At 39.9% G+C, this 26,155-nt stretch overlaps 1 protein-coding gene across 7 annotated transcripts; it reads right to left on the bottom strand.

Moving 5' to 3' along the window:
• Positions 1–1,537: 1,537 nt before the first annotated feature.
• Positions 1,538–23,763, bottom strand: PEX2 (peroxisomal biogenesis factor 2). 7 transcript variants are annotated; one of them, XM_037068941.1, is made up of 4 exons: positions 23,530–23,755; positions 5,376–5,595; positions 4,898–4,998; positions 1,538–3,443 (listed from the first exon to the last, which is right to left on the bottom strand). In XM_037068941.1, the coding sequence occupies exon 4, from the start codon at positions 3,424–3,426 to the stop codon at positions 2,509–2,511; it is 918 nt and encodes a 305-aa protein (XP_036924836.1). In that variant the 5' UTR covers positions 3,427–3,443; positions 4,898–4,998; positions 5,376–5,595; positions 23,530–23,755; the 3' UTR covers positions 1,538–2,508. The 7 variants fall into 7 exon arrangements, with proteins under 7 accessions (XP_036924836.1, XP_036924837.1, XP_036924843.1 ...); XM_037068942.1 differs by having other exon boundaries at positions 5,376–5,540; XM_037068948.1 differs by lacking the exon at positions 5,376–5,595 and having other exon boundaries at positions 1,538–3,441; positions 23,530–23,763.
• Between the last annotated feature and the right edge of the window lie 2,392 nt (positions 23,764–26,155).

Genomic DNA, 26,155 nt, shown 5'->3' with positions numbered 1-26,155 from the left:
CAATCCCCTAGCCAGTTATATTTTCTTCAGAACGTCTTCAGAGTACTTCCATCTGAAATAATCTTAATGTTAGTTTATTGTCTATTACCTCTCCAAGAACGTAAATTCCATGAGAGCAGGGGTTTTGTTTTTTTCATGAATGCATCTCTGAGTACAGAATATGCCTCTATGGGCTAAATAAGTAATTTTTGAAAGAATGAAAACTAATTTTTGAACTTTAAAAGTTACTTAATTCCCACTACAGTCCTAACACGGCTGTGGAATACCCACTTCATAGGCTGTTCAAACTGAATTTCTGAGAAGTTATCAGAAACTTGTCTGAAACCCATTGTCACGAAGTACTGAAAGTGGGAGAATTGGGAACTGGAGAGGCCTGTGTTAGCTTTGATGGATAGACTAGTATTTTAGATATGATCACTGAAGCCACTTGGATCCACAAAAGACACAAGTGGCAAACCTGAACTTGAGAACAAGCTAATAAGACAGACAAAAGATAGACGTTAGTGTACTTCTTACTTTCCCAAGGGAAGTGTGCATAGTTGACGATGAGGTTCTTGAGGCTAAAGTGAAAACAGATCATGTAGCTAAATATGACCCAGTTATCCTGAACCGTGAGCACCAAGACCACTGAGGAGTGGAAACAGAAGCAAATCTCCAGGAAGTGCACAGGGAGGCGGGGATGAAGAAGTCGAGGCTGTCACGGCAAGTTGGCCTGCAGGCCTGGGTCTCTTGTAGTAAGGTGGAGCTTCTGGAGGCAGCACTCAAATAAACAACACCAGGCATAACCATCCATTCTAAGTTGAACACTACTTACCACCAGTTTGTTCTTTGCCAGGTATACTTATAAAAAGACAAACAAAAAAGAAAAACTGTAAGAGACAGTAGTAATGTGATACATGTGAAGATACGCACCCACCTCGCCCTTCACAGATGGATGGTGACCCCGCCCTCCCTGTGGGGAGGGGTCACGCCCACACCTGGTGCCTGAGAGGTATAGGTAAAGAGGCCTCACAAGTCAGGCCCAAACCAGGATAATCAATCTAGGACAATGCAGGACAGACAGCTCTTCTCCGGGTTCACCAAGGCCATCAGCTTGCATCACGGTTCTTTCCTTTCTACCTACTCCTGCTTCTTTGCCTTCTCCTTTCACAGGTGAGAATCCCTAATGGCTGTCTTGCACTTCAAACACTATTACACCCGCTCCCACAGAACCCGGTCTGCAACACCGGGGTTAATCATTTGGCTAATGAAGTGCCTGTGCTGGTACCCTGGAACTGAGGATAAGCTCTGGCTTTCCAGTGATGAGCAAAAGGCGGTCCCTATCATGGGGGTTATTACCTGGTAGGGTGGCAGTAGTTAAATAAAAATTTAAAAAAGTAAAAAAGTATACATTGCACCATTAGGATCTGTAGGAAAAAAGCTCCCATCAACAACTGTTAGCATACATGTAACGTACAGTATTTTCATGTTAAAAGTATGACAATATGGGCACCATCTCAGAATTCACTCTACTATCAAAATAACACTAACAAAATTGTTGGTGTAACAAAATCTCGTTGACTTTATTTAATCCTTTCATATCTGCAATGGAAGACCACCATTCGGTCACTCATTCACGTCTTTATCAGAATAGATCATTGATAAAATATTGAGAATGCACATAGACTTTTGGTATTAAGAAGGGTAACAGTGACTCGAGGAGGGACCTACCGTGTCTACCAGCCCATAACCCACCATTCTCGGACCAGCACCTCAGCTCCCTGTGCTTTGCCTCCTCTCCTACTTCAGGTTCACATGGTTCATGTGAGGGCATGTCACCCATATTTGAATCATCAGGAGCAGACATCTTCCTTCCTGGCTCAGGAATGTGCACACAATCCCAGGCAGACAAATGACAGCAAACTTCTGGATTTTGCTGAGCTTTGAGGCAAGAAGCTCTTATTCTAGCGGGATCAGAAAGCATATAGGATGTAAATCTTCAGCTTCTAGTGGCCATCATCATTCTGCCTGAGAAGGGAGTCAACTGAACCCTTTAAAAACTGGCTTCAGAGAAAAGCTTAAAATTACAACTGGGCCATCAGATCAAAAGATTTAAAACAACGGGGTCTTACCACTGTCAGATTATGATGTTATAATACCATCTCTGAAAATAAATTCATGCTCATCCCAAGGTCTCCAAAACCTTTTTTATTTTTAGAATCTAACCTTTGTCTAGGAAGTAGCAAAGTGAAGGAACACTGTTAGTAGTCATCTGACAAAAACTGTCCATTACTCTTGACATTAAAAATTGAATGCAATCATTAAAGAAAATACTACATTACCATCTACAGAATATATTTAGAATCCTGTGAATTCCAGTGATTAGATTTTAGTCATGCCTGGCAAGGACAGAACAGTGGCTAAGAAGCACATGCTCTCATAAAACACACCTAATTGGTATATTCAGGGTGAATAATACCATGGATTTAAACATAATACAGTTTTCCTCAAAGTAAACAATTTTAATTTCTAAAGAGCATTCACTTCTAACATCTCAATTCCTGATTTCAGTGGCTGCACACTGTGTACTTCGGTGCCACACTTAGGACAAGTAAAGTACATGTCAAACAAGAAACTGCTCTTAACACAGTAATAGCAGAAGATGTGCTCACAGCCTATGGTGTGGGGCATGGTGGGCCACTCCCCACACAGAGCACACTGTTTTCCACTGCTGGCTAATGAGTTGTCACCATCAGGAGCACCAGTGAGAGGGATGCACCACATAGATAACTTGGCTTTCAATTTTTGGATGTTGATGAGTGGTAAGAGAAAAATGAGAAACTCTGCAAAACCATGCCAGAGAAGTTCTCTATTCATATACTCAAAGCCAACCTCACGCATGTTCTGGGGCTTGCAAAATACAGACCGCATTCCTAGGAGACGTTCTGTCAAAGTTGCAAACTTGCCCTTTTGGAGGAAAACCAAGAAGTTAATCAATCCCCCTAATTTCAAAAGTCCAACCACAAAGTTCACACACTGTTTGGCTTTCCCGAATGATGCTAAGTGATGGTTTCGAAACAAATCGTAGCATCGTTCTTCTAACCACTTCCCACCGATTGTACAGACAGCATACCAGAGCTTTTGGTTTTTACTCAGTGGCTGGTATCTCAGGGTCGGAGAAAAATCATTTTTGTATTGAATATTTAAAACAGACTGTCCCACAGTGGCATTTTTAGAGTAAATGGTGAATCGCCATAGAAAAAGCCACAAAAGGGCTTTTAGCTCAGGTTCAAACTGGGCTAACAGCCCTGGCTGAAACCCATGGAAGCACTGAGTAACCTGGGACCACACCAGCTGCTCCAGGGCCTTGTTCAATTCAAGTGCATCCAACTGACTTATTCTTAGCACCCTGTGTGTGCTCTTCACAGTCTCTTCTCTGGAAGCCATGCTTTCTCCAAAGAGCTTTAGGAAAAAGCACAATTAGGAAACACCGTCAGACAGCAGAGCATTTGTATCATCTCCACAACTCACACTTAGAAAACTGTGAGACAGGACGCATACAGGACGGGCCTTTGCATGGTGTAAAAAGAGTGCACTGAACTGTCACTTCTTACTTTGAACTCACTTCTCTTTCTTCTCACTTGTCCTCCCTCCCTCCTTTCTTTCATGTTTTTATTTTTTCATTTGGCCCTCCTCACCAAAGGAATTAAAGGTTTTAGCAAGTTGCACCCTAATGCTATAAATGCACCTCTATGTAATCTTCCTTGCTCAGACAGTTTAATAGGGAGATAATAACAGTTCTGAGGCTGAATAATAACATGGCTGATGGAGAAATATATACACTTAATAAATACAATGAACCATATAGAACACTGCAATGAATAGTAAGTCAAGACCTCAGTTTAATACCCAGCACTTCTACTGACTCCAAAGGTATGCTTTTCAACAAGTCACTTAACCCCTACTTATTCACAAAGGCAGGTAGGAGGAAAAAGATAATGAACAATAAGTGTTCATTATTCTGTCACACAATTGCAGAAAAATAAATACTAGCACACAGCAATACGAATGCAGAAATGTCATTATTAAGGCACTAAAAAAGTACACATCACACACTTTCTAATAAAAGAAAACTATGATGTCAAAATATAGTCTAAGATATTTCACAAACACATTGAGGAAACAAATCAGCACTAGAGGGTCACAAAGTTTTTATAATGAAACAGAGAAAGTTAGTTAATGGTTTGCTAGGTATGACTTACTGATTCCAAATGTATTTATTACATACCTACCACATACAAGCCAGTGCCACATGGTGCCTTGACATTGCACACTTTTATCAATGAACTTGTAAATTCAGACAATGATACAAAACCTGTTTAAATTTGGTTTCTAAAATGGACCCCCAACAAGAGCACTTGATCACCTCTAGGCCTTCGAAAGGCCTGACACACTAACAGAAACACCACTGAATTACAGGGAGGTGGGGATCCTGCTGAAGTTCACTGCCACCAGTGGTCATGTGATCTCAAACCAGTCATTTTTGCCTATCTCTGCCTTGGTTTCCTCACTTACTGAGTAAGGACTGAAGACTTGACCTCCAAGTCCTATCAAATGCTATTACTTTATGAGTTTTATTAAAAAGATGTTAAGATGTTAAGTTAACTTCTTAGAAGTTAAAATGACTGCAACGTTTATCCTAAAATAAAATTGTTCATTTAAAAAGTGTCATACCTTTACAATGAGGGAATTTTTCTAGAAAGATTTTAATTACCCATGGATCCCAGATGACGTAGGGGCAGGAAGTTCAAGTACAGGAAACAAAAAAGACTGCTAAATAATAGGTTGTTTAGTGCTCTTTTCCTCCCAAACCAGGTATATGACAGGAATGCTTCTCACCCATTCTGGGTGACCTTACCTCTTCCCCGTTCCTGTAGTTCTGTCAAGACTTCCAAGCCTATAGCAGCAGGGATTTTGACTATACGTTCGGTGAAATCCTTGTTCCATACTGGTCAGGAACTACAGAAGAGAAAAAAAGGGGGTTAGGGCAGTTTTCTTTGCTCCTTTTGCAAATCTAATTAATACCCAAGGCTTTTTCTTTCTCCAAAATATTTTTCCTAATCCATTACTTACTCTATCCCCAGAAGTCTTCTCCTAAATTCCACTGTTCTCCTCTCCCCTGGATTTTATCTAACAGGTGTATCCTACTTTCTAGTTCTTTCAGTGCATTGCCTACCCTGCAATCCATCAAAAACAACCCTCCCCAAATCACCCCCACCCACTTCCCTAATACTTTGAGCTCATCATAAAGTGCCCTCTCTCTTGCTAAGGGATATTTTACTCCCTGTGCCCTTTGTTGGGAATAGTCCATTCCCATTCTTTAACTGATAACTCACCCCTAGTTCTTAAGCACCTGGGTAGGCATCACTTCCTCTGGACTCTCCACATTTGGTTAGCTGCCTCCTCTAGGTGCTCCCTGGCACTCCATTCTTCCTCTAGACCCTGCTGAACTGCATATACACTATTCTTTACAATTGATTTCCTCCAATAGAACATAAGCCCTGTTGCAAAGATAATTTGAGTCTTCACAGTTGAATCTTACAACCAGTATAGCACCTGGCACATAGGATATATTGTACAATGTTAGATAGACAAATCAATGGACAGAAAAAAGTCTGAGATGGGTAAAAGATAGAAAATACAAATTCTCATGCATTCAAACTATTTCAGATGCCCACATCAATACTGTTATGTATTACTTGTTTCAACATCTGTTTCTTGTGTACCTGCTACTTAGCAGTTAATACGTGAAAGAATAGTAGATCGGACCGTCTCAACCCCTGTGGAGCCTATAATGTAATGGGATGAAGAGTCGGGTAAGAATGAGCTATGTAAAATGTCAGACAATTACAAGCAAGTGTGGTAAGTGATATGCAAGGGGAAATTCAGGGAATCATGCTTACAATCGAAAAAGGCTTCATGGAGAGGCAATACCTAAGCAGCCACTAAAAGGTATGTGGTATGAGGCTGGTAAAGGAAGGTTAGGACACTAGTCCACACAGACGGAAGAGCAGGTGACAAGGACTAGGGCTGTAAGGACAAAAGATAAGGCTGGGAAGGAAAGTGTGAAACCCATCTTCAAGACCCTAAAAGCCAAGTTGAGGTTTTATTTTATCGAGAGAGTCATGGACAACCATTGAATAGTTTGTAAGAAAATAACATTATTTTTATTTTATGCAGCATGTGCTGGCCACACTGAGAATGGAATTGAGGCTGAAAGACTGGAGGCACAGAGACCAGTTAAGATGATTGTTGATATAGGAAAACGGCGGCAGAGTAAGACAGAGCGACTCCAGTTCTCGTACCCCTGGGAGAAAATCCTGGCAGATCTACTAAGGAACAGTGCAATCAATTCCCCACCAACAATTCCCCAGCATTTATGAAAATAAGAGACCAGAGATAGCGAAAGACCAGAGAGCTACAGGTCAGTGGGGTCTCAGGGACGTGAGTAAGGATGGAGGTGGCTGGGCCGACAGCCCTCCGCCGGTGCTTAACGGCATAACGGCCTCTGACCCGCAGCTGCCACAGCAGTCAGGGCCCAGAGGCTTCCACCTGGGGCCAGCATCGGGGGCATCTGCCGCGGAGGACTCATCAGGAGCCTGGCACTCAGCAGAGCCTTGGGCTGGCTGAGGGGTCCTTGGAAGAGAGCTGGCTCCCTCCCTCACCATCTGGGTGGGGCTGGGCGGCACGGGGCAGAGACCTGTCTGCTTAGGTTTGCAGGGAGGGTGGCAAGGACAGGGGGCCGTGTTCAGTTGTGATCTCTGTGGTAACCAGCCCGCCAGCCTGGGAGATTTGAGAGGAGAATTGTTGTTACCAGTTGGGTTGGGGATTGGGCTGGGATGAGAGGAAGTCATTCTAGAGAAGTTTTTATTGGAAGGTGGACTGAGGTGTTCTCCTGTGAAGGCAGCTTGCCTTGCTTCTCATTCAGCCACAGGAAGGGGAAGGACCAGTACCAGATCCCGTGGGACCCAGGCAGCCTGGTGGGTGGGTGGGCGGGCGCCTGCACTTCAGTCTGGTAGCAAGGCTGGCACTTGGGTGTGTACCTGCACCTGCAACCCAGCCCACAAAGGGGTCCTGCTGAAACCAGAAAAACTGGTTCGGACAGTTTGAAACCAACAAGGAAGGGTGTGGTTTTTTTTTTAACTTTTTATAACTTTTTTTCAGTAATCAGATATTTTTTAAATTTTATTATTTCTTTCAATACTTGGTTCCTCTCCTTTCTTTTTCCCTGTTTTAGTCCTCCTTCCTTTCATCCCAAACTTATCGCCTTTTCCTCCCTTCTCCTGCCTTTTTTTAATGTTTGTTTGTTTGTTTGTTGCTTTCAATACCACTGTAAATACTTCACAACACATCTCTTGGATCTTAGCCTACTTTACAGGTTCCTGAATTCTATTACTGTAGTGATTAACTCTACTTGCTCACACGCTACATCTATTTACTATTCTTTACTCTCACCTTACCTCAAAATCTAACCACCCGCAACCTCACTGCTTTCTAGATCCAACTCACAAGCCTTCCCTCCCCAACAAGAGACTTATCTTTGGTCCATCCTTTCTTAAAAGTGGCAAGTTGGGTTGAACATTACGGTTAACATTATATATAGCCTAAAGTTATACTATCTCTTCTCTATCAACTGTGACTGTAAATATCATAAAGTACTCTCCTGCTGTCATAAACCATTTTGCCTCCCCCTCCAACTGATCACACACACACAAAGAAAGGAGTAGGTGGAAGCAGAGAACATCAAGATATCTGCAAGAGACTGCACCACTGAATCTCACAGGTATTCTACCACAGAAGTTCACACCATAAACCCAGAGAGTCAGAACAGATTAATTTAAGAGTCTGAGGCTAACAAGAAGAGTCTCACAAACAATGGGAAGACAAAGAAACAATGCCCAAATGAAAGAAAAGGTGGAAGTCTCAGAAAGAATGTTAAAGAGAGGCAGGTCAACTATCAGATATTGAATTCAAAGCACCAGTTATCAAGAAATTCAAAGAGCTCACAACGAGCTACCAGAAACTAGAGGGGAGCTACAATGAACTCTCTGCAAACTATATCAAAATGAAAAAGGAAATAGAAACTATCAGCAAAGGACAAGAGGAAATGAAGAATACAATTTCTGAACTGAAGAACACAGTAGAAGGAATGAAAAGCAGGATTGATGAGGCAGAAGATCAGATCAGCGAGTGGGAAGACACAGTAGAAAGAATCATCCAGAAAGAGCAAGAAAGGGAAAAGAGGCTCAGAAAGAATGAAGATGGACTAAGAGAAATGCAAGATAATATGAAACATAATAATATCCGAATAATAGGAATACCAGAAGGAGAAGAAGAAGAACAAGGGATAGAAAACCTATTTGAAAGAGTAATGATGGAAAATTTTCCTAATGTGATGAGGGGAAAAGTTACACGAATCCAGGAATCACAGAGTCCCATTCAAGAGGAACCCAAAGAGGGCCACTTCAAGACACATCATCATTAAAATGGCAAAATTCCAAGACAAAGAGAGAATCTTAAAGGCAACATGGGAGAAAAAGGAATTAACATACAAGGGAGCCCCAATAAGGTTAGCTACTGACTTCTCAATGGAAATACTCCAAGCAAGAAGAGAATGACAAGAAATATTTCAAGTAATGAGAACCAGAGGCCTACAGCCAAGGCTACTTTACCCAGCAGTGCTCTCAATCAAGATAGAAGGCCAAATAAAGAGCTTCCAAGACAAAAGAAGTCTAAAAGAATATGCCTCCACCAAACCACCTCTACAAGAAATGCTAAAAGGGCCGCTTTAAGAAAAGGAAGGAAAAGAGAGAGACAGAGAGGAACCGTGGTACAAAAATGGCAATGAGTAAGTACCTATCAATAAAAACCTTAAATGTAAATGGATTGAATGCTCCAATCAAAAGACATAGAATAGCTGAATGGATAAGAAAGCATGACTCACGCATATGCTGCCTACAGGAGACCCACCTCAGGTCAAAAGACCATCACAGACTGAAAGTGAGGGGCTAGAAACAAATTTTCCAAGTAAATGGTCAAGAAAAAAAAAGCCGAGGTAGAAATTCTAATATCAGACAAAATAAACTTCAAAAAAAGGTCCATAAAGAGAGACCCAGAAGGTTACTTCATAATACTCAAGGGAAGAATGCACCAAGAAGACATTAACATCATAAATATATATGCACCCAACATAGGAGTACCCAAAAATATAAGAGAAATGTTAGAGGACTTCAAGAACGATATTGACAGCAACAACATTATAGTAGGGGATTTTAAACACCCCACTGTCAAAAATGGACAGATCTCCCAAACAAAATATCAACAAAGATACAGTGGCACTAAACAACATCCTAGATGAAATGGACTAGATTGATATGCATAGAGCCCTTCATCCCAAAGAAGCTTAATACACATTCTTTTCAAATGCACATGGAACATTTTCAAAGATAGACCACATGATAGGACACAAACCGAGCCTCAACAAATTCAAGAAAACTGAAATCATACCAAGCATTTTCTTTGACCACAAGGGACTGAAATTAGAAACTAACCCCAAAGAAAAAACCCCAAAACACCCAAAATCATGGAGACTGACTGGTTTGCTATTAAACAACGAATGGGTCAAGAATGAAATTAGGGAAGAAATCAAAAAGTTTCTGGAAACAAATGAAAATGAACTTACAACAACCCAAAACTTATGGGACACGGCCAAGGCAGTCCTGAGAGGGAAGTTCATAGCAATACAGGCTTACCTAAGGAAAATAGAAACATTTCAAACAAACAACCTAACCCGATGCCTGCAAGAACTCGAAGAACAACAACAAAGACAGCCCAGAGCAAGTACAAGGAAGGAAATAACCAAGATCAGAGCAGAATTAAATGATATAGAGACTAAAAGCACAATTCTAAGGATCAATGAATCCAAGAGTTGTTTTTTTGAAAAGATAAACAAAATAGACAAGCCTTTAAGTAGGCTCATTAAGAAAAGAAGGGAGGGGACTGAAATAAACACAATCAGAAATGAAAGAGAAGAGATTACAACTGATACCACAGAAATAGAAGGGATTGTAGGGCATTACTATGTAGAACTGTATGCAAAGAAATTTGAAAACCTAGGTGAAATGGACAAATTTCTAGAAAAATATAATCTTCCAAAACTCAATGAAGAAGAAGTAGAAAGCCTGAACAGACCAATAACAGGAAATGAAATTGAAGCAGTAATCAAAAAACTCCCATCACACAAAAGCCCTGGATCATATGGTTTCACAGGAGAATTCTACAAAGCATTTAAGGAAGAGCTAACCCCTATTCTTCACAGACTATTCCAAAAAATCCAAAATGATGGGAAACTCCCAAACTCTTTTTATGAAGCCAGCATCATCCTAATTCCAAAACCAAATAGAGACATAACATAACAAAGATAGAAAACTTCATGCCAATATCGCTGATGAACATAGATGCTAAAATCCTCAACAAAATATTGCCAAATCACATCCAACAATACATCAAAAAGATCATACACCACGACCAAGTGGTATTCATCCCAGGGATGTGAGGACGGTTCAATATCCGCAAATGAGTAAATGTAATACACCACATAAACAAAAGCAAAGACAAAAACCACATGGTCATATCAATAGATACGGAAAAAGCTTTTGATAAGGTTCAACACCCATTTATGATAAAGGTACTCAGCAAAGTGGGAGTAGAGGGAGCATTCCTCAATATAATAAAGGCCATATATGAAAGACCTACAGCCAACATCATACTCAATGGGCAAAAACTAAAATCTTTTCCACTAAGATCAGGCACAAGGCAAGGTTGTCCACTTTCACCACTTCTATTTAATATAGTATTAGAAGTTTTAGCCTCAGCGATTAGGCAAGAAAAGGAAATAAAAGGCATTCAAACTGGAAAGGAGGAAACAAAATTGTCATTGTTTGCAGATGACATGATAGTGTACATGGAAAATCCTATAGACTTTACCAAAAAACTGCTCATACTAATGAATGAATTTGGCAGAACAGCGGGATACAAAGTCAATATCCAGAAATCAAAGGCATTTTTGTATACTAACAATGAATCAGCAGAAGCAGAAATCAAGAAAAAAATCCCATTCGATATAGCAAAAACAAAAATAAAATATCTGGGAATAAACCTAACCAAGGAGGTAAAAGACCTGTATGCAGAAAACTACACAAAACTGAAGAAAGCAATCAAGGAAGACACAAACAAATGGAAACATATACTGTGTTCATGGATTGGAAAAATTAACATCATCAAAATGTCCATACTACCCAAATCAGATTCAATGAAATACCTATTAAAGTACCAACAGCATATTTCACAGACATAGAACACACACTTCAAAAATTTATATGGAACCATAAAAGACCCCGAATAGCAGCTGCAATGTTAAGAAAGCAGAACAAAGTAGGAGGGATCACAATACCTGATATTAAACTGTATTACAAGGCCACTGTAATCAAAACAGCCTGGTACTGGCATAAGAACAGGCACATAGACCAATGGAACAGAATAGAGAGCCCAGAAATAAACCCAACTCTCTACAGTCAATTAATATTCGACAAAGGGGGCAGTAACATAAAATGGGGTAAAGATAGCCTCTTCAACAAATGGTGTTGGGAGAACTGGACAACTACGTGCAAAAAAATTAAACTTGAGCACTGACTTACACCATACACCAAAATAAATTGAAGGTAGATAAAAGACTTAAATATAAGCTGTGACACCATTGAAGTCCTAGAGAAGAACACTGGCAGAAAAATCTCAGATATTTCATGCAGCAACATTTTTACTGATATGTCCCCTAGAGCAAGGACTATAAAGGAAAGAATAAACAAATGGGATCTCATCAAAATAAAAAGCTTCTGTGTGGCTAAAGAAAACAATTAAAATAAAAAGACAACCAAGTGTATGAGAAAACATATTTGCCAAGATACCTCAAAGGTTTAATCTTGAAAATATACAAAGAAGTCACACAATTTCGCTCTAAGAAGACAACTAACCCAATTAAAATATGGGGAAAGGACTTGAACAGACACTTCTCCAAGGTGGACATACAGAGGATCCAGAGGCACATGAAGAGATACTCAATATCGCTTGCTATCAGAGAGATGCAAATTAAAACCACAATGAGATACCACTTTACACTGGTGAGAATGGCTATCATAAACAAAGCAATAAACAACAAATGTTGGAGACGGTGTGGGAAAAGGGAACTCTAGTCCACTGTTGGTGGGACTGAAGACTGATACAACCATTATGGAAAACAGTATGGAATTTTCTCAGAAAACTAAAACTGGACCTGCCTTTTGACCCAGCAATTCCACTGCTGAGACTGTATCCTAAGAACCCTAGAACACCAATCCCAAAGAACATATGCACCCCAATGTTCATAGCAGCACAATTTACAATAGCCAAGAGTTGGAAGCAACCTAGGTGCCCGTCAGTAAATGAATGGATCAAAAATCTATGGTACATATACACAATGGAATTTTATGCTGCAGAAAGAAAGGAGCTCCTACCTTTTGCAACAACATGGATGGAACTGGAAAGCATTATGCTGAGTGAAATAAGCCAGGTGTTGAAGGACAAATACCATATGATCTCACCTCTAACAGGAAGCTAAACAACAAAACAAACAAGCAAGCAAAATATAACCAAAGACACTGAAATAGAGAACAGGCTGACAGTGACCAGAGGGGAGAGGTGAGGGAATTTCAGGGGAAATAGGGGAGGGATTTAGAGGAACAAATATAAAGGATACACGGACAACAACTAAGAAGGGTGGAAATGGGAGGGAGGTGGGGAACATGCCGGGGGAGTGGGATGGGATGGGAGTAATAGACAGAAAACTGTACTTGAAAAATAATTAAATGAAAAAAGTCTGTTAAAAAAAAGATGATTGTTAAAATGATCTAGTGAGTAACTACTGATGGTCTAAATTGGAAAGGTATCAGTGAGGATGGAAATAGGTACCTCTGAAAGCTAGGAAGTGGTAGAACTGACAAGATCTCATGAGAAATAATCCAAGAAGCACTGATTTGAGTAATTGCGTGGATCGTACCAGCAATTGAGAGAATGTACCAGTTCTCTGAAATGAAAAACATGCAGATATATGTTTGAAAGGAAAGATAATAGATACATGTAGCTTTGGAGATCTGAGGCTTCTATGATACAGATGGCTAAGTGGATAAGTTCAGTAGGCAGTTCTGTATATATGGGAGAAAAAGTCTGCATGGGGAGGTTTAGCACGGGGTCCCTCTCACTGGACTAAACTATTTTAATTCTAGTTAAATGCTCAGCTTGGAAAAGCAGTGATCCACACAAGACAAATGGATCTTGTCCATTTTACAACACATTTAAGTTTCTTGGTAACAATATAATCTTTTCATAGTTTCCCTATTTCAGCTACTAAGGCATTTCATTGATTATGTTCACTGATATCACATATCTTTGGGCTTCCAATCTTTCTACGCTGTGCTCTTCAACATCAGAGTCCTGTAGGCTCCTGTTCTTCTGGTCTAGTAGTTCTCAAATTTGAGCATTTATCAGACTCATTAAGAGGACTTGTTTGATAGTGGTGCCTCAGTTCCAGAGTTTCTGATTCAGGAGGCCTGGAATTAGGAGCCAAGAATTTGCATCTCTAACATGTTCCCTGGTGATATTGACAATCATGGGGCTAGTACATTTCAAACCACAATTCATAAATACCTAATACTTTGGCATAAAGAATTTGGCACCCATTCAGCTCAATGTTGTGTGCTGGCCTACCCACTCACTCCTGGTTTGGTCTCATCCTTATATAGAGAGAAACTGTTTAAACTTCACTGACTCAGGTGCTCCCTTTCTTCTATTAAGTAATCCTTGTGGAATTATAGACCATTCATGGCTTCCACGAACTCTATGCACATTAATACACCCTAGCCCTGCAAGGTGCTTGGGATACACAGATAAAGACTCATCCTGGCCCCCAACCAAGTCTGCAGGCAGGAAGCAAGTAAATAGGACAGCAACAAAGGTAGATGGTTTCACATGTTCTCAGAGACAATACATAGAATTTCAAAACCACCAGTAAGATTTTTTTCACTTTTCCCACAGTTTACAAATTTCCCCAAACTAACTTATATCATTTATGTGACTAAGAAAAAACTAAAATATTATTTGAAAAACCTCATAATCAAACCAAAATCTACAAAATTAGTTCCCCACACTTACCATATCATTGCTTTCTTATTTAACCCCTCAGGTAAAGTACAAACTTCTTTAAGTACAGAAACACCCTGGCCCAGTTCTTCCTCCTGCCCTACAATTGTGTAACTGTCATTCCCCAGTGGAGCCTTGCATGCAGACCATATTTCAATCCTGTCTCTCTGTCTTTTCCATGTACCTACCAACTTCCCACAATGCCCTGAACTATCTGCCCTTCACATTCCAACTCTATTGCAAAATTCTCCACAAAATTCTTAATTATCCCCAACTCCCATTATCACCATTTTTAAAATGTGATAGCAGGTGTGTGACAGGCACTCAAGCCCTTAACCCCTCAACCACTTACGCTATGATTTCAGTCATATGAATACATCATCTCCTAACTTGACTATAAACTACTTAAGGGAAAAGCCTTATCTTATATTTATTTCCCATAGTACCTGCCACTGATACAGTGACTCTGATACCTAGCTCAGTTTTTGCCATGCAAAATTCTACAATCATTCATGATATGTGGGGATACGGCAAGTGTAACTTGTCTACTGTAACACAGTGTCCGATATAGATTTCATATTCTCTGATCAGCAAGGTAAGGGAAACTCTTTGACTGTCAAAGTGCTCTTGAAAATCTCTGACCATACTGAACACCAACAGTAAGTCCAGTTCCCTTTCCTCTTCCCCATTCCCATGTTAAACTGGAAGGACTGCTATTTTTTTTTTTCAGGTGATTTTTTTCAGAGGACAAAGTATGTGGCTTGCATCAGAAGCCATTTTTACTAATTTATGTATCTTTGAAAACTAGAGGCACAGTCAGCTCGGATTGTAGCCGATGAATAGCTTATTACCTTACCACAGAAGATGGGCTCATAGTAGCAGCTCAGTAAATGTGTTGAATGAATACGCAATGGAATGAATAATCTGGTAGCTCCTCAATGTGCCTGCTGAATAGCGTGAGAACACCTATAGAAACAGGATGGGGAGGAAAGCTCTCTCTCCCTCAGGTAACTTCCTTATGTTTAGTGAGAAACTGGTCACAGGGAGTGGTTACTAAAAGAGTTATTTATTTGAAATCCCTTGCTTCTGGAGGAATCATACTGAGGAACATTTAGTAAAGATAGGAATTTTTGATATCTGTCAGAAATAGAGACTAACACACTCTCTAACCAACCCAATATTTTACAAAACTCTCTCTTATCCCTCCTGTTACAGTTTAACATTTCCCCCTTTACTCGAAGGCCTGGCCTCCCTGCAGATTAAGAACAGCTGGGCCCCCAGACGCTTCACTGGACGAGCAGACTATCATTAAACTGCTCTTCAGCCCCCTTCCAGATGAATAATCTGTTTCTCTATTTTTTTTGTTTTAGGTTTTATTTTGCAACACTATACTTATTTTTGCGACCTACTTCCGTTGTAAGCACAGAACAGGCACTGCATTGCACACCCCATGTTGAAAGCAGAACGACGCCTATTTAGGTGTCTGTGGCAAAATAAAAAAGGCAGATTTAAAACCATATCAGACCTGGGCTCAAGTTCTAGCTTTGTCATTTACTTGCTATGTGATCTTAAGAAAAGTCATTAGCCTCAGATTCTTCAAAAGGTTGGAAATAACAGCCACCTTACAAAATTGTTGAGATTAAACCAAATAATGTTATGAAAGCAGTTAGGAAATGGGAAAACAGTGTTTTTTTTTATATTATTTCTGCTTTGCCTGGGGCTAGGCATAAGAAAAAGACACTCAGTTTGTTTTGGTAAATCTCATTTCAAAAGACTGAAATCTTCATTATTACCCATACTAAATGCTTCACTGAACCAGGAAGTACAGACAACACCACCGAAACACAATTGTGACAGATGTGAACACGATGGCTCCAGTATGTGCATATGTTTGTGGGCAGGCAGGACGGGGTGGAGGCAGAGCTCAGTGGTCTCATCACACTCTAAAACATCATCTAGTCTGGAAGGAGACCAGACTGGGGGATTCTGAGACAATGGAGGATGAGTCTTCCTGGTAGGTTAATGACCACCAACATGGCTGTTTCTGTGACAGGGAAGCAAAGAAACCTCAGGATGGAACACTGTCAATATCTGACTCTAGGGTGCTTCGCAGGGTATGGTACAAGATGAACAACCAACCTCTGTTCTTTACCAACACACTACATTGAATTCCTCCTCCTTTCCTCTCGCCCCCTCTGCCAGGTGCAGATATTCGAGAATACTCACAGAAGAAATGGATGAAAGTGAAATAACTACAAGTTCAATTAATCCGATTATGAAACTTCTACCCTCCATGGCTGTACAATATTTGTTCATAAGGTGTGGAACACAAAAAATGTTGTAAGTGCCTTTAAATTACATAAAGTTCTCCTCCATATAATTTAAGCAGTTGTGTTTTAATGAATTCTAATTACCTGACAAATGGCTACTCAATTTAACCAAGAGCTACTGAGTGCCTACCAAATGCAAGACAGTCTCCTAGGTACCAGAGATTCGACCCAAATATTTCTCTCTTGGTTAACTTATTTTCATTCAAAAATTTTTAAAGAAATAGGATGCCACTGTAATTAAGATTAGTCATTGGTGTCTGAGCAAAGAATGAATCTCAAAATGTGAAAACACAAAACTTCCCCAAGCAGAAAAGAGAAAAATGGTATTTAAAGCAAAGAAACAGGCTGTGCAAATCCCAGAAGCGTGCAAGCCGTGAGACCTGGCCATGGTCTGTCTGTGAGACATGGAAATGGCATCCAACACGACCTTCTTGTGTGACCACAGCAGAACGGATTGGCAGGAGAGGCTGGATGAACAGTCAACCTGGTGTAAAAAGACCTGTTTTAAAAAGATTGCATTGACACTGTAGGCATGAATAATCATTAAGGGGAAGAGACATAACAAGAGGATCGATTTGATGGCGTAGTTAAAAAAGACAGAACAAAGGGAGACCAGTTACAGAACCCCTGTGACAATTCAAGGGACTTAAAACTTTCTGGAAAAGTCCAATTAATTTAACTTGCTTCATTAAGAACCATGAAGATTGTGGTATGCACACATTTTCAAGTCAAAGATCCCCAAGTCGTTTGGTAAACCATACTTTCCCGAGGCTGCTGCACTGACTGCTGTCCACGCCCACCCCTGGCCAGCCCACGTCTACTTTCAAGAGTTCAAGTAAACATTAACACTACTCACATCACTGTTTCTTGTAGATTGGTATCTAGTCTCACAAAAGTAGGCTCCATCGTAAATATTAAAAAAAAATAGAAACTAATCTTTATTCTAAGAGTCGGGACTGTTTTGGATCGAAACAAACACCATCAGATTTAATCCAAATTGAATTCTCCAGAATGCCAAAAACAAGCAATGTTCCCCCCCCCGCCCCGTTTTTGCCATGGAATTTCATTTCTTTTAATACAGAATCCCATCACCCCTACCCTCCCCAAGCTATACTAACTTAAGATTTGAAAGGACTAACACCGGGGAAAACATTTATGACAAAGCAAAAAGCTTTATAAAAATAATTAAAAGTATAATTGGCACTAAATTATAGTAGTGTTTAGTGAAGGACAGGATATGTGAAAATGATGCTTAAGGCCCAATCAAGACCAGGTAAGTACACCAACTACTAGGGTTAGCGTGATGAACTTGTCACATAAATATGTTTAAGACAAAATGATTTAGCAGTAAAAACTATTACGACAGTCTTCTGCTGACATTTTATCACTAGACATGTCAGACTTGTTTTCCTTCACAGAAAACACCCCCCTGAAATTTGTTTACTAAGAGCAGTGATACGTAATGACCTCATCCCTTAAATAACTCATGTTTTTCTTCTACGCTCTTCATTCCTCAAAATAAAACTTTATCATCTCTATTGCATTCTAAAACCAACACAAATGGTTCTATCTCACTAAAGAGGGAAATGTTTCAAGATGTATTTCAGTGCCTTTATTGCGTACAAATTATAAATGAATATATTTTATTTAAAGACACGTTATTGACAGAAATCTATCAATAATAATGTGGGTATTGTCAAGGGCCTGTCAATATTAATGTAATTATGATTAAGGGGATGACATGGATTTTTAGCTATAATACCAAGTAACATCTCCTACATTGCTGCTATCAATATACACATTATTATTGACTTGTTCTGAGACTCAGTACTAGATGTATTACCATTAGGCATATTTGTCGATGCATGCTGCCTACAAAAATTCTACAGTGAAATTTACAGTTCTATAAACTTTGCAAGCAGTGCCGTGGGATTCCTGAGTAACCTCTCAGGTATCAAACCCATCCATTCCCTCCATGCCTAACCCGCCACAACCCACCAACTCCAGGCTATCCTCTTCAAGATTCACAATAATCAACTAATTTTTAGTATGATAATGTTGCTGCCACACCATCCTAAGGGTTTCAGTAACCAAAATAGAGAGTGCGCCTAATCATTTTTTCCTTTTAGGTTAAAAAAAATTTTAAATTAACATTTTACATTATGAGTTTATGTGAATAAAGTTCTCAAACTGGAGATTTTAAGCTTTGAAACTCCAACCTACTATTTCTATGTGGTCACATAGATTTACTGTCCATTGTATTGAAATCAATACTAATAAATGGAACATGCATCAAAGAGGGATTTAACAGAATACCGATTCCCAGAACACATCTCAAAGTGAGTGAGAGAGTAAAAGCCATGGCTGAGACCATTAGAACACTGTGACCTCTGACACTGCGAACAGCCCTACAAGTCAAGGACAGCAGGTTCAAATCCCACTTCTGCCACAGACTTGCTAAGTGACTTGTCACTACTCCTTTGTTGCTCTCTTTCATCAAACCTAAACCAAGTTTATAACTATCCCAATTGTGCTCCTTTAGACATAGACAAGACAAGCTGGATTTTAAAAATTCTGTTATGGACACTAGATCTCAAATTGCTACTAAATGCAATCTTTATCAAATTTCAAACAAGAGTTTTTTTCTTTTGGGGGGAGGGGACACAACAGAATATTTCTAGAATTTATTTGAAGAAAAACTTCAAAATACCTTAAGTTTCTCAAAAAGATGAATACTGATAAGTAAGCAGACCTAGCAGAGGGGACATATTTTACTTGGAGAGAAGAGGGAACTCAACTCAAATACTACCATCTCAATAATTACCATTACACAGTTGAGTACCTAACCTATTTCATTTTCAGTATGTTTACTCAAGTATTTAAAACTAATGCAAAATAGTTTCTAAACCTTAAAACAGAATTCCCAGTATCTTGAGTGATCTTCAAAAAGACATTTTTAAGAGTATGATGTTCATAATCTTTTCTTTCAGAAAGCTGATACTTCTGAGTCTTGAAGAGAGAAAGTAACTTGTGAAATAGAACACAGATATGAGTGAATATGGGGTGACAAATCTGATCAGTTCTATATTCCAGCCCAGGTTCATCAACAGGCTGTGTGACTCTGGACAAGTCATCATCGTACTACATTATACTTTTCAGCAGTTTAAAATGTGAGCAACTATAAAATTTTTATCTAAAATTCTTATAGAAATTATTTTTGGAAATCTTGGAAGAGGAAGAAAATGAATGAAAGACAGTCATTTCCAAAGGCAGATATGGTAATGTTGAACTTGAGCCTGAAAAGACTAGAGCAAGTGGAGAAATCAGAATGGAACATGGAAGACAGAGAAACAATCCTCATGGAAAAACAGTGAAGCTTATGGAACACAATCCCCACCAGCTCATGAGTTTATGGCTGCAGTAAACACACGCCACTTCTTTACCAGTTATTGAGTGCTAACAAGTGACTGCTGTAGCTAAGTGCCTTTGCAAAATGAAATAGTAAATCATTTCATCCGTACAATATGATGAAAAAGGTTCTTTTATTATTTGTTTCAAAACAAGGAAACTGAGGCTGACTACTGTAAAATCACACAGGTAGAAATAACAGAGCCATATTGTGAACTAATGGATTACACTGCCAAGTAGTGATGGGCATAACAAAATCAACAACAAAGGAAAGGTGAACATGGACACTTGTGGATGACACCACAGAACATGCAGATGGGGCTGTTTTGAGAGGCTGAGTACTAGGAGATTGAGAGTATAGGTATGAACTACAGCAAAAATGCCAATGCAAGGATGAACAAAGGAGCCATGTTAACCATGAGCAACCATCTTTAAGTACTTTATACATTTACAAAAAGGCTCTAGGATCTAATGGCCAAAGAAGAAACTTCTAAACAATGTGAAAATTACTGAAACGTGCATTTCAATGCACATGTTATGACAATGGAGAGAATGTAGAAACATCTACACAAGAACAGAGGTCTTAGCAATGGAAGAGGAGCAAATATGGTATGACGAGTATTATGTGCTTCATATTCTTTATCTCACTGAATTCGCATAACACAGTAAGTATTATCACATCCATGTAAGAAGACCAAAAATAAGGCTTGAGTAGATTACCAGTAACTCACCTGTTTAAGACTGAGCTGGCAATTAATAAATTTCTGGTAAACACTAGAGAAATTGTGGAACACACAAAAGGAAGTTAGTAGTAAAGATATTTGGTAAGCTTGAACCCAATTCAATACTACGGAGCTCAAAGCATGATTTTCCCCCTCAAGACCAGACTGCTAGTCACTCTCAAGACTGCAGACCAGGAAAGAGATGACAGGAACACAGTCAAGTTGCCCATGTCGCATGTCATCCACATTCCCTCTCACTGCTTCTATGCACGCGGTTAGAGAAGCATTTTGAGACTGTCAAATCTGTACAAAGAAAATATGTGGGTGCAAAAATGAGGCGTGAACATTCATTTAATGATTAGGAACGCATACTAAATGTAACACAGAGGCAATGCCAACTCATCAAAACAAAATTACTCCAGATCTCTTGGTTTTTATGTTTAATAAGTAAGCAGAAAAGTCCCATGGGTAAAGTTTTATCTCACCTTACTGACAGGCAGGTAAGAAGGGGTTGCTCTGATAAAAAAAAAAATATTGAACAGAATAAAAACAGAGGAAGGGCATTTAGTTGTGTAGATGGGAAAGGCTGGGGAGAAGTGATTAACATTCCACAATGGAAGGGACAAAGGGTGCTTATATTCCCTCTCTGAGCCTCCAGCTGCATGGACAAGAATTACAGCACTAGCATTTGCAGCACCAATATTACAGACCTGGAGCAAGAGAAGCTCCCTGGAGGGTTCTTCCACAGTCTCAAGGAACAGAAGAGGAGTACGAGACATTTAGAAACTGCTGTCATTTCACAAGAAAGAGATACAAGGAATGCCCAGTGTGCTTTTAGATTCCCCAATCCAGATCATCAAGGGAGGGAAAAAAATGAGCAAGTGATTCAGAGCAGAACTTTTGTCCAGAAAAACACAGTGCGGATAGCACACATTTCCCTTGTGCTATGGAAACCAAGTACATGTGATGCTGTGAGGAAAACATACAGCCAGGACTAAGAACTTTACTAGCAAGGTGATGCTGGGCAAGACTGCTAACATCTGTAAGGTTCACCTACCATATATGTCAAATGAAAATACCTGCCATCTTTGCATTCAAAGGTTATTGCAACCTTTGAATATAAGTAAAAATTGTATGGCTAAAATAAAAGGGTATGAGGAGAAAGAATTATGATTCTGATCCTAAAGAAAATTAAATTTAAAATCTGTATCTATTAAACAAATGAGATTGAATATGGACATGTTTATGGTTTTTAGTAATGAACTGTGAACATTATCTTTAATTATCAAAATATTAATAAGTAAACACATATTAAATACAAATGAATTATACTGAGAAACAGAATTTAAATGCTAGAAGAAAACACAGGTTATCTAGTCTAAGACATGAACTTAATTTTCTTAACAGAAACCCTGTTTTTCAAGCAAAATATATAAAATGGTTATTGAGGGTGTGTTTGCTTTACCTTTCCCCTACAAAGTTCCAAGAAATTTCTACAGCTGTTCCACAGAACAGTTTTAAAACCAGAAGTTCGGTGTTATCCCTAATTTCTGAAAATGAGGAGAATAAGGCCAAGGGGTAGAGTTGGTCAGAGGAACACCAGTCAGGTCTGGAAGTCAATGTCCTTGACTTAGTGTAACATTCTCTCTACAATGTCCTGTTACTTTTATTTTGCTTCTGTTTTTTCTTTAAAGAAAAAAAAAACTGAAGAATTCTCTTTTTGACTTTGTAAATAATTCTATTCACTCTCTTCTTTCAAATCTACTTCTGGCTTAAGAGCATTCAACTCTAACCTTTCTGGATAAAAGTAATTGATAACATGGGTCAACTCTAACCTTTCTGGATAAAAGTAATTGATAACATGGGTCAGATCAGAGAGAATACAAGTGAAAGAGAAAAATGTCAAGTCAAGTTTATAAACTTGCTATCCCAAGCTTATACTGTTGAGATTTAACTAATGGTAACAAATTAAGGGAAAGTGTTAAAACTACACTGTGGTGTGGATGAAGCCTCAACCTCCCCTTAATCAATTTTAACTGTTAAGGCAAAAAATTTATTTCCAAGGCCATCATGGAACACGTTAGATCTGAACATTCAACAACTGGTATCATTCTGTGAAATGCCCTTTCTCCCACAAATTGTTTCATTTTTGGAAAATGGTACCTAAAGAAATGAACAAACAATAACTTTTAACTTCAGTCCCCAGAGGAAAAATGGCAATGATTCTTACATTTATTATCAGAAATCAATAAATATAACGAACTCATTGCAAGCAATTTTAGGAAAATTATCAGTAAGTCTTCCGCCACAAGTAAATTAAAACTGCTTTCAAGTACATAGGTTTCCAAATATGTTAGAAACTTCAGCATTTTTTTTTTTGTACCAAATACAACACTATGCATGAACCACTGTGCTAAGATGTGAAATAATCATGAAGCCCTTCAAAAGAGTTAGTTACCTTACAGGAACCGCCGACCTCGGGGCAAAGATTTAAGTTTATCTTTAGAAACTCACTTCGTGCAATGCACCGAGCTCAGTCTGGTTTGTCTTGTTTTTTTTTTCCCGTTTTTTCTTTTTAATCGGTGGGACCCTAAGCCTAATTTCCGGAGTTTAGGTTTGGCTCCTTGCCTTTCCCAAACTCCGACTCTGATCTGCCTTCTCCAGGAAGTCAGAAAGTCAGGAAGCCAAAGGACAGGGGGAATCAAGCTAAGGGCGACCAAGACAAGACGGTGAAATTACACGACTTCCCAGCTGCAAGGCTAACCTCGGGTTGCACTGCGACTCCTCCGGTGGACACTGACCTTACACGTCCTACTCCAGGAACTTTCTGTGAAACATTCTCTAGGAAGCTTGGCTTCTCCTAGCAGAACCAGAGCTACCCAGGCTTCCGGAACTCGCGGGCTTCCGGAGGACACAGGACCCGGAAGTGCCTGGGGAAAAAAAAGGGAAAATTAAACCAACGAGAACTAAGCTTTGGCTCCAAGAGGAAGGCCCGGAAAGGCCCTAAAGCCCCAACATCAACGAACACCGACGAGCCGAAGGGCCGAAGGGCCGAAGAGCCGAAGGGCCGAAGAGCCGAAGAATGTACCGCGTGCGGTGATTGGTCATTAGGCCTGTAGGAGGAAAACCGTGTCTGATTGGCAGGAGAGTAGCGAACTTGCCAGCCCCAGGTCTGGGCCATGAGGGAGGAGGCCTTTGGGTCAAAGGGCGATGGTTAGGCCATATCTCTCCTGGCTGCGGTTTCCCGGACTTCTGCAGCGTTGGAGGGACAAGCGCCGCGGGGTGGCGTCCGGAAGCCTCCGCACTCCAGGCTCCTCCTTCGCGCGCCTTGGGTGGAGGGAGTGCTGCAGGATATTTTCGGGTGGAGGAGTCCCTAGGGTGGGGCGGCACCCTGTAGGTGGGGTACGCGTGTGGCCAGGCGTCGGGGTTTGCTGACCGCTGCTGGTTCAGGAAAGCAGGTGGCCAGGTCCAGGCTTTCTGAGGTTTCAAGGAAGCTGAGGTTTCAAGGAAGCTTTGTGTTCCATTTTTTGTATTTGCTCTATATTTTTCACTCATTAATTTAATAAAAGCTGCTAGGGGCCAGCAATACTGCTAGACTGTGTTGATAGAAATGTGAATTATGCAGACATAGCCTTTACTCTCTGAGAGCTAATGAACACCAATTCTGAGACAGTGCAAAAGTAGATAATGACCAGAGCATAGTGTATTTTGCCTTTGATTAAGTGCTGTACCTCTGTAAATTCAACACATTAATTGCTTTAAACCTAGAATTTGTTTTTTTTTTATTTTTTTTCCTAGATTTTATTTATTTATCTTTAGAGGGGAAAGGAAGGAGAGAGAGAGAGAGAAATATCAATGTATGGTTGCCTCTCGTGAGTCCCCTGCCGGGAACTGGCCCGCAACCCAGGCATGTGCCCTGACTGGGAATCGAACGGGGATCGTATGGTTCGCAGGCCTGCGCTCAATCCACTGAGCTACGCCAGCCAGGGCAAATCTAGAATTTGTATATTCCTGCCTACATGTTAAGAAAAAGTCCCTCGAGGGGGTGGAGGGAATCAAGCAAAAGAGAACAGAAAAGACAACTCAGGGACAAGGACAACAGTGGTGATTGTGGTGGGGGAAGGGGTGGAGGTGGGGGTGGAAGAGGGTATGGGGGCATAAATGGTAATGGAAAAAATAAAATGGAAAAAAGAAAGTCTTTAGGATTTGGCTGTGGGCTTAAAAATATTAGTAAAGAGAATCAAATTATACTTATTCATGCATTAATGATGAGAAACAAAAATAAAAATTGAAATTAGAATATTTAGTTACCTTTAAATATGAAAAAGATGAAAAATATAATGCCATCTTATACCCTCTTTTAGTCCTTCAGCGACGTTTAGGTTTTTAGGAATTTAATAATATTGTACATATGTAAAGGAGACATTGATTTATGCCCCTAACATTGTTTAAAATTGCTGACTTTAAAAAGCTAAATTTACTTTAGCATATTACATACTTCTTAAATCAATATATTTGAGTCTTTTAGGAAAAAGTTAAACAGGCCTTACGTTAGTTTACTACTGCTGCTATAACAACTTACCACAAAGTTAGCTGCTCAAAACGACACCAGTGGTTTATCCAACACTCAGAATTCCAGCTCAGGTCTCAATGGGCTGAAATCCAAATGTCTTCATGTCTGTATTTCTTCTAAAGGATCTAGAGAAGAATCTGGTTTTTGTCGTTGTTTTGCTCATGCAAGTGGTTGACCAAATTCCATTCCTTGCATTGATGTCCTCAGTTCCTTGTAGGCTGTCAGCTGAGAGGATGGTCCTGGCTTCTGGAAGCTGTCCGCATTCCTTGTGTCCCTCTTTCTTCATCTTCAAAGCCAGCAGTGGTATGTCCAGATCCCCGCCCCCCAACCCCGTTCCAGTTTCTTTCATCTGTTCAGGAATCCTGGTGTTTGATCACCCTAAGTGGTCAAACGCTAAGTTTTGTATTGGTGGTGTGTTTAACCAGAGATTTTTTAACTCTCAATGAGTTTTAATATCTTACACCATAGAATGACCATCTACAAGGTCTGTCCACAGGGTATCCAGCCACATAATATGAAACATAGGGACATTATTTGAAGAAGAATCATTGTACATAGGACAATGATGCCTCAGTTCCATAAAAAGTAGGCACCTTGGGACCTCACACAATTCTCCCAATCACCATCAGCTGTGCCCTGTTGTATTTTCCTGACTCTCATTGACAGTCTGAAATCTCTTCCCTTTTCAAGGTGATTTTAGTTTTGGGAAAAGCCAGAATTTGTAGGGCACCAAATCAGGACTGTACGGGGCGGGGCCGGGGGGGGGGGTGAGTCACCTGGGTGATTTGATGTTTTGCGAAAAGCTCCTCAGGAGATGGGATCCACAAGAGAGCATGTTGTCGTGATGAAGCTGC

Source organism: Sturnira hondurensis, unplaced genomic scaffold (genome assembly GCF_014824575.4).
Source record: "Sturnira hondurensis isolate 20B ecotype Veracruz unplaced genomic scaffold, ASM1482457v3 Scaffold0018292, whole genome shotgun sequence".
Classification (NCBI taxonomy): domain Eukaryota; kingdom Metazoa; phylum Chordata; class Mammalia; order Chiroptera; family Phyllostomidae; genus Sturnira; species Sturnira hondurensis.
Note: the sequence above shows the minus strand (reverse complement) of the source record. Positions and strands in the feature narration are given on the sequence as shown.

What these genes read in the sequence shown, in the direction of transcription:
- PEX2 (XM_037068948.1), bottom strand. Translation starts at nt 3,426, where the DNA reads ATGGCTTCCAGAGAAGAGACTGTGAAGAGCACACACAGGGTGCTAAGA.